This window comes from Coloeus monedula (genome assembly GCF_965178545.1).
Source record: "Coloeus monedula genome assembly, chromosome: 2".
NCBI classification, from domain to species: domain Eukaryota; kingdom Metazoa; phylum Chordata; class Aves; order Passeriformes; family Corvidae; genus Coloeus; species Coloeus monedula.
The window spans coordinates 120,115,590-120,132,345 of NC_138782.1; the positions used below are offsets into that span (position 1 = coordinate 120,115,590).

Here is a 16,756-nt window from a genome sequence, read left to right on the forward strand (position 1 = left end):
CGAGGGGCAACTGGCCAAGAGGTGGGGCAAATCTACAGCCGTTGTTATGAGGCCCGTTGCTTTGGGAAACAGGTACAGGACAGACGTACAGGACAGGTCATTCCTTTCCACTTCAGCGCAGTCCTTCCCGCCTGGGCAGCAAGAACAGCGCAGTCCATTGCGACCTGCACTAATTTTCCTCAGGAATGCGTACCAGTTCCCAGCGGGCACACCTGCAGGCAACAGTTGGCAGACATCCCACCTCAGCCAGGCCAGAACTCCTGTGTTCCATCTCTGTCCTCGGCGATGATCGTGAGGCAGATGAGGGATCTTCGGACCGTCTCTTACACCGAGGTCTCGCTGGGTTTGTTGCTGTTGGTGTTTGTGTCTATGAGGGTTCACCCGATCCAAATTGGAAGCAAACTGCAATGTGAGAGCCTGGAAGCAAGGCTTGGATGGGGCAGATAAGGGTCAGAGGAACAACCCTGAGTGCAAGAAGAGACGGGGAGGAAGAGGAGAGGAGGTGGAAGGGCTTTGACTGGAGGCTGCCAGTCGTTGCACAGCCCATCCCCAAGCAGGCAAGCAGGGGCAATGGGAGACCTGGGCTGCAGTGATGGGGACTCTGAGCTCCCGGGTGCCAGGGACCCCTGTGCTGCAGCTCCCTAGGGAGAAGCAAGGTGATGCGAGTCGCCCTGCCTCAGCAGTGACGTGGCAATGGCCGGCGAACACAGCACGAGCCTTGCCAGCCCCTCGGCTTAGGGACAGGAGACAGACTGACCCGGGGCATCAGCCCTCGGCGGGACTGGGCAAAGGAGGGACAAGTCCCGGGAAGGAGAGGCAGCGCTGGAGCTGCCCGGGTGACCCTCCCGCGGGTCCGGCGGGCACAAAGGCCGCGCAGTCCCGGCACGGGCGGGTCCGAGCCGGGCCCGCAGCTCCCGCCGCGCCTGGGGGCGTGTCCATGCAAATGAGGCGGCGGCGCGCGGCATGCCGGGACACAGCCCGCGCACGGGCGCCGCTGCCCTCGCGCGTCCGCGGGCGCTGCGCGGGCCGGGCCGTGCGGGCCGCGGCGCAGCGCGGGGCCGGTTCGGGGCGGGGCTGGTGTCGGGGTGGCCGTGTGCTGTGGGGGCGTGTGGCGGGCGGGGCGGGCGGGCGGCGGGGTTGTTGTCTCATACTTACCTGGCAGGGGAGACACCATGATCAGGCAGGTGGTTTTCCCAGGGCGAGGCTCATCCCTTGCACTCCGGGTGTGCTGACCCCTGCGATTTCCCCAAATGCGGGAAACTCGACTGCATAATTTGTGGTAGTGGGGGACTGCGTTCGCGCTCTCCCCTGGTTTTTCTCTGTGATAAAGACAGTGCTAGTATTAATGCGTTATTGCCACTACTGGTAAATGCCAGCTTGTAAGTCTGTTTTTTTTCGCGTTTCGCATCACTTATAGCAGTTTAGGTCCCAGATCTCCGCGTCCACGCTGCAGGCCGCCCTGGCTCCGGCCGTGGTCCAGTGCTCGCCTGCACGAGCATCTTCGGCCGTGTCCCGCGAATTGGCGGTCAGGCCCAGGGCTGATGCTCTCCTCCGCACCCGCTGCAGCCCCGCGGAGCCCCCCGGCCGGTGCACCAGGTGCCGCTGCCCCGCCCCGGGGGCGGTCGCGGCGCGGCCCCGCCCCGGATCCTCCCGCCGCCGCTACAGCCGGGCGGTGCGCACCCCGCTCGGTCGCCGCCGCGGAGTCCTCGGAGCGCACGTGGCGACGCCATGGCCCGACTGGTGCTGCAGGACGGGTCGGTGCTGCCCGGCCGCCCCTTCGGGGCCGTCGGGGCCGCCGCCGCCGGGGAAGTCGGTGAGTGCGGCCGGGGGGCCGGGATGTCGTGGGGCGGCCCGAGACAGGCGACGGCGCGGGAAGGACGGGGAACGGGGGATCCGGCCTAGTCCGCGGACTCCCTCAGCTCGGGGCCCTCCGTGGGGCCTGTCTGGGGCGCGGGGTTGGGGTCGGTCTGGTTGTGCTCGGCTCGGTGCCCCCCGGCGGGACGCGGGGCCGGGGCTGGCCCCCCCATCACCCCCATCCCGCTCCCCTGCAGTGTTCCAGACTGGCATGGTGGGGTACCCCGAGGCCCTCACCGACCCCTCCTACAAGGCACAGATCCTGGTGCTTACCTACCCGCTAGTCGGTAACTACGGAGTGCCCCGGGACGAGCCCGACGCCTTCGGCCTCAGCAGGGTGAGCGAGGGGCCGCGTATCCCGTCGTGGTGTCGCTGTGGCGCGTGGCAGAACGGGACGCTGCACGGTGCCAGGCCGGGATGGATGGCACGAAGTGCCAGGGCGGGACGGTGCAGGGTGCCAGGGCAGGCAGTGAGTGGCACATGGTGGCAGGCAGAGGTTTGACTCCGGTGCTGCAGGGCCCAGAGCCGCAGTGGGGCCCAGCATGCTCTGACTTGGCGAGGACTGGGGCTGGGCAGGGGGAGACCCCAGTGCACCGGGATTGGGGTGCCCTCGCAGCACATGGGGTGTGGGGCTGTGTATCTCCTCACCAGGGCTCTGTTGCAAGGTGGGAGTCTTGAGGTCCTGGGACAAGGCAGGGCTGGGGCTGGGCAGAGGGGCTGCTCGAGGCCCCAGCCCCCTTCCAGCCCCTTGGCCTCCACACTGCCCCGTCCCAGGGCAGAGTCCAGCCCTGCTGCGGCCGTGCTGTGCCGGCCTCCCCACGCCAGCCACGGGGGGTCTTGCTGTTAGCAGCCCTCTCCGGGCCTGTGGTGTGTGGGTCTCTGCTGTGGCCTGTGCTTCCAGGAACCAGAGCCCTGATCCTATGGGACAGGACATACTGGCATGTCTGGACCTGGCTGGTGAGGCTGTGGGCGGAGGGAGTGGTGCTTTCCCATCAGCTTGGTTTGTGCTGCAGCTGTGTCAAGCTGAGGGGTCCCGCAGCATGGGCTGTGTTGATGCGTGGGCAGTGGGAGTCCAGCAGCACTGTGGGGGCCTGGGCACTCCATCCTGGAGCTCCCTGCTCTGGGGACTTTGTTGGACTAAGGCTCAGCCTTGCTGTCATAGGTGTGGGACAAGGTAGGGGTAGTGACAGCCCAGCAGTGGGAGGGCTGGTCCTGTGCTATGGGAATGGGGTCCATATTCCAGAGGGCCTGGTGACCCTCTGCCTTGCCCTGCTTACCCTCTGTCCCCCCAGTGGTTTGAGTCCAGCAAGATCCATGTGGCCGCGCTGGTGGTGGGCGAGTGCTCAGAGACCCCCAGCCACTGGAGTGCATCCCACTCCCTGGACCAGTGGCTGAAGGAGCAGAACATCCCTGGGCTAGAAGGTGGGACTGGGGAGGCAGCTGAGTAGGGTGGGGGGTGGGGGCTGTGGATCTGCGAATTCTGAACCAAACCCATCTCTGTGTTGAAATTTGCCTGCCTGGGGTTTGACCTGTGATGGCATTTGGGGGTGATGCTGCTGCCACGGCGCAGGGTCCTGCTGGGGTGGGCCGGGACCGTGGGATTGTGTCTCACAGCCCGTTTGCAGGCGTGGACACCCGGGCACTGACTAAGAAGATCCGTGAGAAGGGGACGCTGCTGGGGAAGCTGGTGCCAGACGGGACCCCTGAGGGGACCCTCTCCTTTGAGGACCCCAACAAGAAGCACCTGGTGCAGGAGGTGTCGCTGAAGGTGTGGTGGGGGATCTGAGCGGGGCTGGGGGCAGCAGAGGAGGCTGTGGAGCCCCTCACTTCGGGAGGCTGGCCCCAGCAGGAGGCTGGGTGATCCACTCCCCCTCCCACAGGCGCCACGCGTGTTCAACCCGGGCGGGTCCCTGCGTGTCACAGCCCTTGACTGCGGCCTGAAGAACAACCAAATACGGTGCCTGTGCAAGCGGGGGGTGACTGTCACTGTGGTGCCCTGGGACCACCCGCTGGACCCTGCAGGTGAGATGGCAGTGGTTGGGACAATCTGGGCCCCCACCAAGGGGGGCTGGGGTCTGGCATAGGGACTTTCTGCATGGGTGGTGCTGGGGACAGCAGGCACCTGTGTCCTGCTCAATGCCGTGGGGTGGGGAGCCTTGGTGTCATCATTCCTGGGGGCTTTGGGGCTTGGGGCCCTCAGTGTGGCACCACAGGAGCAGGGCCATGGGCTCGGGGTGCCTTGCTGTGATTGGCATGGGGGACTCTAGACTGTGGTGTGGCTCTGTGTGGGAGGGGCCATGGGGGACTGGGAGGGCCTTGCTGCCACTTGAATGGCGTTTTTGGGGTCAGAACACCTTGGTTGCAACCCTGCTGGGGTGTCGGGCAAGCTGCAGGTGTTTCTTTGCTGGTAGCCAGGAGTGCCTGCTGTGACCCTGTGGGGACCTTGGGGGCCCTACGGTGATGTCAGGGGGCTGGGGGGCCCCACTCTGACCCTGCTGCTCTCTTGACACAGACTTTGACGGGCTGTTCATCAGCAATGGCCCTGGGGACCCACAGCTCTGCCAGGAGACGGTGTCCAGCCTATGCCAGGTGCTGGATGCACCCCAGCCCAAGCCCATTTTTGGGATCTGCCTGGGACACCAGCTGCTTGCCCTGGCCCTTGGTGCCCGTACCTACAAGATGAAGTGAGTGAGGGTCCGGAGTCACTGCAGGGGTCCTGGCTGCTGGGGCTGCCTGACAGCTGTCCCACCACCCAGGTACGGGAACCGCGGGCATAACCAGCCCTGCCTGCACGAGGACACGCAGCGCTGCTTCATCACGGCTCAGAACCACGGCTTCGCAGTGGAGGCGGGCAGCCTCCCGCCTGGCTGGCTCCCGCTCTTCACCAATGCCAACGACGGCTCCAACGAGGGCCTCGTCCACCAGCACAAGCCCTTCTTCAGGTGTGCGTGGGGCTACAGCAGGGGGCCTGGGGCTGGGGGGCTGTGGCATGGCAGGTCATAGGGATGTGCCCTGCCTGACCCCCTCCACAGTGTCCAGTTTCACCCCGAGCACTGCGCCGGCCCCACGGACCTGGAGTGTCTCTTTGATGTCTTTGTGGAGGTGGCGCGGGACCTGCGGGACGGGCGTGGCAACGCCCAGACAGGTGGGTGTGAGTGTGAGGGACAGCTGGCACCGTGGGCCAAGGGCTGTGGGATGGGGCTGTGCACGGGGGTGCCCTGTCCCCAGCGTGCCACATCCCCCCAGTGCGGGAGCGCCTGCAGGAGTGGCTGAGCTACACCAAGGCGTCAGCGGGGCACTTGGATGCAGCCCGACCCCGCAAGGTGCTGATCCTGGGCTCCGGTGGCCTTTCCATTGGGCAGGCGGGCGAGTTTGACTACTCAGGGTCACAGGTGAGTGCCCAGCCCAGGGCATGGGGGCGGTAGGGGCCACAGGGAGGTGGCAGGGGCCCGGGGCCACCAGCTGTGATCCCTCTGCTCCTCATAAGGCCATCAAAGCACTGAAGGAGGAGAACATCCAGACAGTGCTGATCAACCCCAACATCGCCACAGTCCAGACCTCCAAGGGACTGGCAGACAAGGTGTACTTCCTGCCCATCACCCCTGAGTATGTCACCCAGGTGAGCACCCCGGGATGCTGGCTGGGAGGGGGCGATTTGGGGATGCAGGGATGGCAGAGTTGCGGGATGAGCGTGGAGCTGGGCTGGAGGATGGCCTAGAGCCTGGTGCATGTACAGCTGGGTGGGGCAGCACAGGTGAAGTGGCAGCTGGAAAACACAGGACCCACCATGGTTTCTGTCCCACCACCCTGTGCCCCCCAGGTGATCCGGAACGAGCGGCCCGATGGGGTGCTGCTGACCTTCGGGGGGCAGACAGCCCTCAACTGTGGTGTGGAGCTGACCAAGGCGGGTGTTCTGGAGCGTTACCACGTGCGGGTGCTGGGCACCCCCGTTGCCTCCATTGAGATGACAGAGGATCGCAAGGTCTTCGTCGAGAAGATGGAGGAGATCGGGGAGCACGTGGCACCCAGCGAGGCTGCTGCCTCCCTGGAGCAGGTCTGGGGTGGTCTGGGGGTCTGTGGGGCAGGGCAGGGTCCCATCCTTCCTGTTCCCACCATGGCCCCATTGCTCCTTGCAGGCGCAGGCGGCAGCTGAGCGGTTGGGGTACCCGGTGCTGGTGCGCTCTGCCTACGCCCTTGGGGGGCTGGGCTCTGGCTTTGCCAACAGCCGGGAGGAGCTGGTGGCTCTGGTGAGCCAGGCCTTCACCCACACGTCCCAGGTGCTGGTAGACAAGTCCCTGAAAGGCTGGAAGGAGATTGAGTATGAGGTGGTGCGAGATGCCTACAACAACTGTGTCACGGTACGGGATGGAGGGAGGCCTCCGGGCTGCTGCAGAGGGATAGATGTGGGGCAAGTGCTGGGGGCTGGAGGCTCCCGCTGCACCTTGTCTGCAGGGAGGGCTCCCCAGTGCCTTCCATGGTGCTGGCACAGCTGCTGTGTGCCATTGGGAGCTGCACCCTGTGAACCAGAGCCCTGCACCCCTGTGCTGTGGTGTTTACCCCAGCTGTCCACCCAGTGGAACATGCTGTGTATTCCAGTCCTGGCTGGGCAGGGGAGGATGTGGTGGGAACTGGGAGGAGCCCACCATGGACAGCACATGGAGCAGTGGGGAACCTCAAGCCTGAAGTGACCCCGCTACTGCCAGGTGTGCAATATGGAGAACCTGGACCCGCTGGGGATCCACACGGGTGAGTCCATCGTGGTGGCGCCCAGTCAGACCCTCAATGACACCGAGTACTTCATGCTGAGGCGCACAGCCATCAAGGTGGTGCAGCACCTGGGCATCGTGGGCGAGTGCAACATCCAGTTTGCCCTCAACCCTGAGTCAGAGCAGGTACTTCCAGCTCCCACTCCTGGTCCCTGGCCAGCCCTGCCCGGGGGGGATCTGGGTCCTGCCCCATGCTGTCCTACGAGGCTGTGCCGCACCAGCCCCCCCGGTGCTGCAGAGTCTCTGGGATGCAGTAGGTCTGGCCGTGTCAGCGGCTTGGCCTGTTGCACGGCACCCACTGACCCTGCCTGCCCACTGCCCACAGTACTACATCATTGAGGTGAACGCCCGGCTCTCCCGCAGCTCGGCCCTTGCCAGCAAGGCCACTGGTTACCCGCTGGCCTATGTGGCTGCCAAACTTGCCCTGGGCATCCCCCTACCCCTCCTCAGGTAAGGTTCCACCACAGTGCGGGACAAGGTGCTGCCTTGAGGGGATGGCTCCAGCTGCTGACGCCTGTCACCTCTTCAGGAACTCTGTCACCAACTCCACCACAGCCAGCTTTGAGCCCAGCCTGGACTACTGCGTGGTGAAGATCCCGCGCTGGGACCTCAGCAAGTTCCTGCGTGTCAGCACTAAGATCGGCAGCTCCATGAAGAGCGTGGGTGAGTGCAGGGGGGCAGCACTGCTGGGCACGTGGTGGGCACAGGATCTGCCTGCTCACCTCACCTTCTGCAGGAGAGGTCATGGCCGTTGGGAGGAACTTTGAGGAGGCATTCCAGAAGGCTCTGAGGATGGTGGACGAGAACTGTGTGGGCTTCGATCACACTGTGAAGCCGGTCTCAGACATGGTGAGCACTGGGGTCTGGGTGTCTGTGCTGGCTGTGCTGTTCTGGGGGGAGAGGTGGCCACCTGCCTCCCTTGGCCACACTCAACTCCTGGCCTGGCAGGAGCTGGAGACGCCAACGGACAAGCGAATCTTCGTGCTGGCGGCAGCCCTGCGGGCCGGGTACTCCATTGAGCGGCTCTATGAGCTGACCAAGATTGACCGCTGGTTCCTGCACAAGATGAAGAACATCACGGACCACGCAGTGCTGCTGGAGTCGTACCGTGGTGAGCAGGGCACCATGCCGCCCGCCGTGCTCAAGCGCGCCAAGCAGCTCGGTTTCTCCGATAAGCAGGTGGCCCTGGCCGTGCTCAGGTGAGATGGGGATGGGGAGGCCCTGTTTTGCTCCCTGCCTCGGTCCTGGCACTCACCCAGCTCTGCGCAGCACCGAGCTGGCCGTGCGGAAGATGCGGCGCGACCTGAAGATTCTGCCGGTGGTGAAGCAGATCGACACGGTGGCAGCAGAGTGGCCAGCCCAAACCAACTACCTGTACCTGACCTACAATGGCTCTGAGCACGACCTGGCCTTCCGTGAGCCGCATGTCATGGTCATTGGCTCCGGCGTCTACCGCATTGGCAGCAGCGTCGAGTTCGACTGGTGCGCCGTTGGCTGCATCCAGGAGCTCCGCAAGGTCAGATGGGCCCCAGCACCCTGTGGAGCGAGGGCTGGATGTCCCTGGTCAGCGGATGAGGCTGGGTAGGGGTTGGGGGTTCTTGGCTCACCTTGTCCCACCCCCCCAATAGATGGGCTTCAAGACAATCATGGTGAACTACAACCCTGAGACAGTGAGCACTGATTACGACATGTGTGATCGCCTCTACTTTGACGAGATTTCCTTCGAGGTGAGGGGGCTGGGGCCCTGACAGCTGCGGGGCTGGGTGAGGGCTGCCATGGCTCAGTCCCAGCCACCCCCCTGCCCCGCACTGTGCTGCAGGTGGTGATGGACATCTACGAGTTGGAGAACCCTGAGGGCGTGATCCTGTCCATGGGCGGGCAGCTGCCCAATAACATTGCCATGGCCCTGCACCGGCAGCAGTGCCGCATCCTGGGCACCTCCCCGGAGGCCATAGACTCAGCTGAGAACCGCTTCAAGTTCTCCCGCCTGCTCGACTCCATTGGCATCAGCCAGCCCCTCTGGAAGGAGCTCTCCAACATGGAGGTGGGCCCAGCAAACAGGAGAGGGCTGCCTCAGGGTGGCTCTCCGTGTGTGTGCTGAGGTTCCATCTCTCCTGCAGTCAGCCAAGCACTTCTGCTGCAAGGTGGGGTACCCCTGTGTCGTGCGCCCTTCCTACGTGCTGAGTGGTGCTGCCATGAACGTGGCGTACTCGGACAGCGATTTGGAGAAGTTCCTGAGCAACGCCGTGGCTGTGTCCAAGGAGCAGCCTGTTGTGATTTCCAAGTTCATCCAGGAGGCCAAGGTCCATCCAGGAGGCTGCTCCAGCCCCAGGATGCCCCCTGAAAGCCCCTGCCCCCACCCCAGGGACAGGCTGTGACCATGTTCCTGCTCCTAGGAGATTGACGTGGATGCGGTGGCCTGTGACGGTGTGGTGGTGGCCATTGCCATCTCGGAGCACGTGGAGAATGCTGGGGTGCACTCAGGTGATGCCACACTGGTGACCCCCCCGCAGGACATCACCCCCAAGACTCTGGAGCGCATCAAGGCCATTGTCCACGCCATTGGGCAGGAGCTGCAGGTCACGGGGCCCTTCAACCTGCAGCTCATCGCCAAGGTACCTGGGGCTGGGGAGTGCACAGTGCCAGTGGGAGAGCACCCCACATCCTCAGCCCTGCCTCATTCTGTCCCCTCTCTCCTAGGATGACCAGCTAAAGGTGATAGAGTGCAATGTCCGTGTCTCCCGCTCCTTCCCCTTTGTCTCCAAGACCCTGGGCGTGGACTTGGTGGCTCTGGCCAGCCAGGTGATCATGGGTGAGGATGTGGAGCCCGTGGGGCTGATGACAGGCACAGGCATCGTTGGTGTCAAGGTGAGTGGGGGCCACAAGGCCAGGCTGGGGTGCAAGGCCAGGCAGCCCCTGAATGTCCCCTTGCCCCCAGGTGCCCCAGTTCTCCTTCTCACGCCTGGCGGGCGCTGATGTGGTGCTGGGTGTGGAGATGACCAGCACGGGCGAGGTTGCCTGCTTTGGGGAGAACCGCTGCGAGGCGTACCTAAAGGCCATGCTCAGCACCGGCTTCAAGATCCCCAAGAAGAACATCCTGCTGACCATTGGCAGCTACAAGGTACGTGGGGTAAATGTGCTGGGAGGCTGGGGTTCCCTCTCTGCCCTCTGACCGGCCCCTGGTTCCTTTCAGAACAAGAGTGAGCTGCTGCCCACAGTGCGGACGCTGGAGAGCCTTGGCTACAACCTCTACGCCAGCCTCGGCACTGCTGACTTCTACACCGAGCACGGCATCAAGGTCAGGGCTGGGGGCCTGCGGGTCCAGGGCCAGCCCAGGGTGTTGCATGGCCCTGACATGGTCACTGCCTGCAGGTGAAGGCTGTGGACTGGCACTTCGAGGACGCAGATGGTAGCGAGGCTGGTGCCCGGGAGACCCAGCGCAGCATCCTGGATTACCTGGCTGAGAACCACTTTGAGATGGTCATTAACCTCTCTATGCGCAACTCGGGGGGCCGCCGGCTCTCCTCCTTTGTCACCAAGGGGTACCGCACCCGGCGCCTGGCTGTCGACTACTCTGTGCCCCTCATCATCGACATCAAGTGCACAAAGCTCTTTGTAGAGGTGCGCTGGGGCATGTGGGGACCACGGGTGCAAGGAAAGGGAGCAAAGCGGGGTTGTGGAAGTCCTGTTGTGGGTGCTGTGGGGCAGGTGCTGTGTGTGGGTGTCACTGTGCAGGGTGTCACTGTTTTTGGGGTGCAGCTCGGACAGGCATCATCACCCTGGCCCTGCTCCTGACCTAGGGTCCTGCCTCATGGCTGCTGTTTCTGCAGGCACTGGGCCAGATTGGGGCAGCCCCGCCACTGAAGATGCATGTGGACTGCATGACATCCCAGAAACTCATCCGTCTGCCAGGTGGGTGCTGCCAGGGGAGCAGCATGGAACCAGGACAGTGCTGGGAGTCGGGCTGGGCACATCCGCAGGCACTGTGGAGAGAGATGTTTCTGTGCTGCGCTGGTGGGATGGCCCTCGTCCCTCATAGCCCCTGTGGCCAGCAGCTGCCAGTGCTGACACTGACACTCCCCAGGCCTGATCGATGTCCACGTCCACCTGCGTGAGCCGGGTGGCACCCACAAGGAGGACTTTGCATCAGGCACAGCAGCTGCCCTGGCTGGGGGTGTCACTATGGTATGTGCCATGCCCAACACCAGCCCTGCTGTCACTGATGCCACCACTTTCGCCTTGGCACAGAAGGTGAGGGGCTGCTACCAGCCTGATGCTCACATCCTCTCCCTGGGTGCTGCCATGCCAGCCACGGTGGCTCATTGTCCATGGTGGGCTTGCTGCCGGTGGTGGGACTGGTCCCACCACAGCACCCACTGCCCCTTGTCCTGCAGCTGGCTGAGGCTGGGGCCCGCTGTGACTTCGCTCTCTTCCTGGGGGCTTCCTTGGACAATGCTGGCACTCTGGGCCCCCTGGCTGGGGCAGCCGCTGGGCTCAAGATGTACCTGAACGACACCTTCTCCAGCCTGCGGATGGACGACGTGTCCCTGTGGATGGAGGTGAGCAGGAGCGCAGGGGCTGGCACAGGGCAGATCCACTCCCGGCCCCGGTGCCCACCAGCCCCATTTCCCCTAGCACCTGGAGCAGTGGCCACGGCACCTCCCCATCGTGGCACATGCAGAGCGGCAGACGGTGGCTGCCGTGCTGATGGTGGCCCAGCTGTACCAGCGGCCTGTCCACATCTGTCACGTGGCCCGCAGGGAGGAGGTGAGCAGGGTGAACTCTGGGTTCCAGGGATGGAACATGTGGTCCTGTGGGTTCTCCCCTAACCACGGCTGCCCCAGATCATCCTCATCAAGGCAGCCAAGCAGAGGGGGATCCCGGTGACGTGCGAGGTGGCCCCGCACCACCTTTTCCTGAGCCAGGATGACCTGGGGCGCCTTGGGAAGGGCCGTGCAGCCGTGCGGCCAGCGCTGGGCACCCGCCAGGACGTGGAGGCGCTCTGGGAAAACATGGACATCATCGACTGCTTTGCCACTGACCACGGTAAGTCCCAGGGAATGGTGGCCATGGAGCAGGAAAAGGGGCAGGGACAGCCTCCGGTGACCAGCCCTATCCTGCAGCACCCCACACGCTGGCAGAGAAGCAGGGGCAGGAGCCGCCCCCCGGGTACCCTGGCCTGGAGACGATGCTGCCGCTGTTACTGACGGCCGTCTCTGAGGGGCGACTCAGTGTGGAGGACATCGTCCAGCGCCTCTATGAGAACCCTCGCAAGATCTTTGGGCTACCAGCGCAGGAGGACACCTATGTGGAGGTGGGTCCTTGCCCACCCACCCCAGGTCCAGCCTCCACCCTTCTGTCTCTGACCCACTGTCCTGGCAGGTGGACCTGGAGCACGAATGGATCATCCCCAGCAGCACAGTCTTCTCCAAGGCCCATTGGACACCCTTTGAGGGCATGAAGGTGAAGGGGACGGTGCGGAGAGTAGTCCTGCGTGGGGAGGTTGCCTACATTGATGGGCAGGTAAGGTCCTGGGTCCTTTTAGTCCTGTATTGAGGGTGTCCCCCATCACAGAGGGGGTCCCCCAGCACTGACCCCATTTCCCCAAGCCCATCTCTGCCATGGCTGCAGGTGCTGGTGCCCCCTGGCTATGGGCAGGATGTGAAGAAGTGGTCCTCGGGAGCTGCACTGCTGCCACACGGGGCCCCCACCAAGGAGAGTGTGAAGGTACTGGTGTGCATGGAGCTGGCAGGGGGTCCCTCTCCGCCCTAGCTCCAGCTTGGTCTCTCGTTGCAGACCCCTGAGCCGTCCCGGCACGTGGCTGGTGATGTTCTGCGTGGACGAGCCCCCAGCCCCCGCCGGCCCGGCCCTGCAGGTGACGCACGCTTCCACCTCCCGCCCCGCATCCACCGAGCCTCTGACCCCGGGCTGCCAGGTAGGGGGGCGGCCGGTGCAGTGGGCGGGCAGTGGGCACGCTGCCCGGGGCTGGGTCTAGGAGCGTGGCTGGGCGGCCCCGCTGACGCCGGCCCTTGTGTCCCGTTCAGCATTCCGGAGGCTGGGAGCCGCGCACCGCCCGGGCGCCCGAGGCACCGGTAATGTCGGGGAGGGACTCACTAATGGCACTAACTGCAGCCCATGAGTGCATCCCCTCCCCCAGGTGCCGTGCGGGCCCCAGGCTGCCTGTGCTGCCCACCATGGGCCCCTGCTGGCCACCAGCACCAGGACTGGGCGCTGTAGGACAGGGCACAGCCGTGCTGCCCGCTCCCCTCCTTCCCCAGCCCGCGCGGCACCTTGGGGACCCCTCGCCTGCCACTGTGATTTGGGGGTGGCCAGTTGGGAATTGCAGGGCATGCAGGGAGAGGGTCACAGCGCAGTGTGGGGCTTGGACTGCCTATCTCTGGTTGACCATCACCCTGGCATCAGGCCCATCTTGATTTCACATGATGTTGCCAAGTGCCAGGAGGGCTGTGCCACACTGGCAGCACACTGGGAGGAGACCAGGGCCCAGGGTGCCACCGATCCCCACAACCCCTAACACCACTGCTCCCCTCTCCCACCCAGCTGAGGACACTCGTGAGAAGGTCAGCAGGAAAGCAGCAGAGCTAGGTGAGTGCAACAGGGGCCCACAGTGGGGATCCAGGGTCCGTGGCTGGTGGCTGGGCTCCTTAGGGCACCCCCACGGACTGACCAGCTGCTCTTGGTGCCACAGATACGGCGGTGGTGCAGGACAGCCACTTCTACCCACTGGGCCCTGTCCCACGCCAGGCCTCCCCTCAGCGTGCCACCCACTTCCAGACCTCCCCACTGCTGCACCCTCTTGTCGGGCAGCACGTCCTCTCTGTCCGGCAGTTCTCCAAGGAGCAGGTGCCTGTCCGGGCAGGTGCGGGGGCTGTGGGTGCTGTGGTGTTTCCTGTGGCTCGGCTGAGCCCTGGTGCCTCCCGCGCCACCTGTCCCCGCAGTTGTCCCACCTGTTCAACGTGGCACACACCCTGCGCATGCTGGTGCAGAAGGAGCGCAGCCTGGACATCCTCAAGGTGAGCCGTGCACAGGGTGGATACCTGTCCCCTGGGCACCCCGAGGGAGCCCGGTACCAGGCGGGGATGCCAGGGCTTCCCGAGGTGACAGCCCGGCCCTGCAGGGGAAGGTGATGGCGACCATGTTCTACGAGGTGAGCACGCGGACCAGCAGCTCCTTTGCAGCAGCCATGAGCCGGCTGGGTGGCTCTGTCCTGTCCTTCTCCGAGGCCACCTCCTCAGTGCAGAAGGGCGAGTCGCTGGCTGACTCTGTGCAGACCATGTGCTGCTACGCTGACGTGCTGGTGCTGCGGCACCCCCAGCCTGGTGCGGTTGAGGTGAGAGGGGCTGAGGGAAGCTGTATCCTTTTCTGGAGGCACTGGGGACTCTGCCCCAACGGCAGGGATGGTGACCTGTGCTATGGGGCAGGGATGTGGTCTCCAGCTGGGCAGGGGTTGGTGGGAATCATATCCTGCCTGCGCTCACCTGCCCTGCCTTGCTGGTGCTCCCAGCTGGCCGCCAGGCACTGCCGCAAGCCGGTGATCAACGCTGGGGACGGGGTGGGGGAACACCCCACGCAGGCGCTGCTGGACATCTTCACCATCCGTGAGGAGCTGGGCACAGTCAATGGGATGACGGTGAGGTGCAGGGACCAGAGGGCACGACTGGGGGTCCAAGGGCCGCTGTCTAGGCCCTGAGGGGCCATGGACAGGCTGGGCTGACCACTCTCCCCAGATCACCATGGTGGGTGACCTGAAGCATGGGCGCACGGTGCACTCCCTGGCCCGCCTGCTTACCCAGTACCGCGTCAACCTGCGCTATGTGACCCCTCCTGGGCTCCGCATGCCCCCTGACATCACCAGCTTTGTGGCCTCCAGGGGCATCCAGCAGGTGAGGAGCAGGGTGGGGGGCTGGCCCTCACACACTCCCCAGCCCTGAGACCCTCCCCCCCAACCTTACGGTGCTGCCCCAGGAGGAGTTTGGGAGCATCGAGGAAGCACTGCCGGACACAGATGTGCTCTACATGACCCGCATCCAGAAGGAACGCTTCCAACGGGCTGAGGAGTACGAGGCTGTAAGTGAGGGGAACCTAGGTCCTGCTGCCCTGAAGGGACATGGGGACTCCCCTGCCCCAGCTCAGGGCTCTGTGTGTCCCCTCAGTGCTTCGGGCAGTTCATCCTCACACCCCACATCATGACCCGGGCCAAGGAGAGGATGGTGGTGATGCACCCCCTGCCCCGTGTCAACGAGATCAGGTGGGGAGGGGGGGAACAGAGGCAGGGGGACTGCAGGGTACTGGGGGGGTTTGGAGGGAGTATCAGGGGAGGTGTCTGGGAGAACGGGGTATGAAATATACCGGGCAGAAGTGGGGGTTCTCAGGGCACGGGGGCTGTAGGAGGGCTCTGGGGGAGCTGTGGCTGTGGTGTTGCTGGGGAGGGTGGCAGGGGCATGGAAGCTGCAGCGTGCTGGGGGTGTCGGGGAAGGCGGCAGTGGGGCGGGGGCAGGAGGGCTGCAATGTGGTGGGCAGGGTGGGGGGAGCTCAGAGTGATGGGGGCTGCGGTTGCTGGGTTTGGGGGGGACAGGCTCCATTGTGCGGTGGGTCAGGGGTCCCGGGGGGGTGTCAAGACTCCCACGTGGGTCAGTGGTTCCAGGGGGCATCCGGAGGGTCCCGGGGGGTGCCGGAGCTCCCGGGAGGACTGGGGGCCGCGGGTGGGCCCGGCGCCGGTGCCCGCTGATGACGCCATTCCGCAGCGTGGAGGTGGACTCGGACCCGCGCGCCGCGTACTTCCGGCAGGCGGAGAACGGGATGTACATACGGATGGCGCTGCTGGCCACGGTGCTGGGCCGCTACTGACCAATAAACGCTCTCGGTCGCGACACGGCATCGCGCCGCGACACGCGTCACCGCGCCGCGACGCGCGGGGCCATGGCGGCGCTGTGGAGGGGCTGCGGGCGGGTGCTGGCGCGGCGGCCCGGGGCGGCGCAGGCGCTCACAGCCGGTAAGGGGCGGGCCCGGTTCCCTGCGGCGGCCACGGCCTGAGACCCCCGGCCCCCGCACACAGCCGCCCACCCAGAGCACAGCCCCCCCGTCACACTGGCCGCCCCTCCCCAGCACCGACTCCCCCCTGCACACCCCACTCCTGTCCCCTGCTCTCCCCGGCGCGCCGCCCCCCCCCGCCTTGCACACAGCCACAGCCGGCACAAGACCCCCGCCACACACACACAGCCCCCAGCCCCGCTGTGGGGACACCGTCACAGGCAGGGGAGGACACGGCCCGGGGGCTTCCGGTGCCTCAGGGGTCTGTCTTAGGGGGGAAGAGGTGTTGCCATGCCCCAAGCTCAGCAGGGACCCCTGTGTGTCACCGGGTGAGGGACCCTGGCCCACTCCTGGCTCAGGAGATCTGTGTCAGGGGTCTGCGCTGGAGCCAGAGGGGTAGTGGGGGGCTGTAAGGAGGTGCAGCCCTCACACACGGACCGGGGGCTGTCCTGGGCCCCCCCTCCCCGGGAGGGGATGGCTGCTGGGCTGTAACACTGGGAATTCACAAGGGCTCGGGTCTTCCGTGTTTGCCAGCACTCAGTGGTGAAGGCATAGGGGTGCTGCCTGAGGAGAGGCTCCCAGGGCCCTGCACAGGGGATTGAATCCCCCTGACACTGCTGCTGCTTGCCGAGCTGTGAGGTGCCATAAATCTGTCCTGGTGCTGGCTCGTGGCTCTGCTGCTCCAAGGGTTTGCAGCCCTGGGCACTTGGTAGCTGTGTCCCCCCCCTCTCCTGCTGCCTCCCCCCAGCCCGCCTGAGGCTGAGTCTGGGTGGTGGGAGAGCCTGTCCTGCTTGTGCCACGTGTGCTCAGGGCTGTGCTGCATTGAGGGCTGGGAGCTAGGGGAGTCCCTGCATGCTCCTTGCACCTCCTGCTTGTGCTCTCCCTGTCACCACCACTTCTCCCTGCCTTAATTCTCCCTGCCCTGCCCTCCTGCTCCCACCAGCCCAGGATGCTGGGAAAGCACAACCCCAGGATGCTGGGAAAGCACCCCAGGGGTGCCCTGCTGAGCTGGGGGCTCCCCTCACTGTGCAGTCACTGGCCCTCAGTCCTGATACCTCCAGGGGGGTGGCACGATGCCTCCCTGA

General features: G+C 65.1%; 1 protein-coding gene across 1 annotated transcript; it reads left to right on the forward strand.

Annotated features, from left to right (window-relative positions):
• Positions 1–285: 285 nt before the first annotated feature.
• CAD (carbamoyl-phosphate synthetase 2, aspartate transcarbamylase, and dihydroorotase) lies at positions 286–15,501 on the forward strand (the record flags this gene model as incomplete). The annotated part of the gene is made up of 46 exons (XM_082276801.1): positions 286–291; positions 1,418–1,525; positions 1,567–1,813; positions 2,052–2,191; positions 3,147–3,276; positions 3,480–3,622; positions 3,735–3,876; positions 4,367–4,538; positions 4,611–4,796; positions 4,887–4,999; positions 5,101–5,246; positions 5,342–5,473; positions 5,675–5,908; positions 5,991–6,212; positions 6,558–6,746; positions 6,946–7,070; positions 7,150–7,283; positions 7,357–7,469; positions 7,569–7,819; positions 7,890–8,136; positions 8,249–8,347; positions 8,440–8,664; positions 8,741–8,923; positions 9,017–9,235; positions 9,321–9,488; positions 9,559–9,741; positions 9,814–9,918; positions 9,993–10,241; positions 10,451–10,532; positions 10,705–10,871; positions 11,015–11,179; positions 11,256–11,387; positions 11,465–11,666; positions 11,744–11,934; positions 12,003–12,143; positions 12,252–12,347; positions 12,417–12,555; positions 13,182–13,226; positions 13,330–13,484; positions 13,580–13,654; positions 13,759–13,971; positions 14,146–14,271; positions 14,369–14,524; positions 14,607–14,708; positions 14,795–14,889; positions 15,386–15,501. The coding sequence occupies 46 exons, from the start codon at positions 286–288 to the stop codon at positions 15,486–15,488; spliced, it is 6,996 nt and encodes a 2,331-aa protein (XP_082132927.1). The 3' UTR covers positions 15,489–15,501.
• Between the last annotated feature and the right edge of the window lie 1,255 nt (positions 15,502–16,756).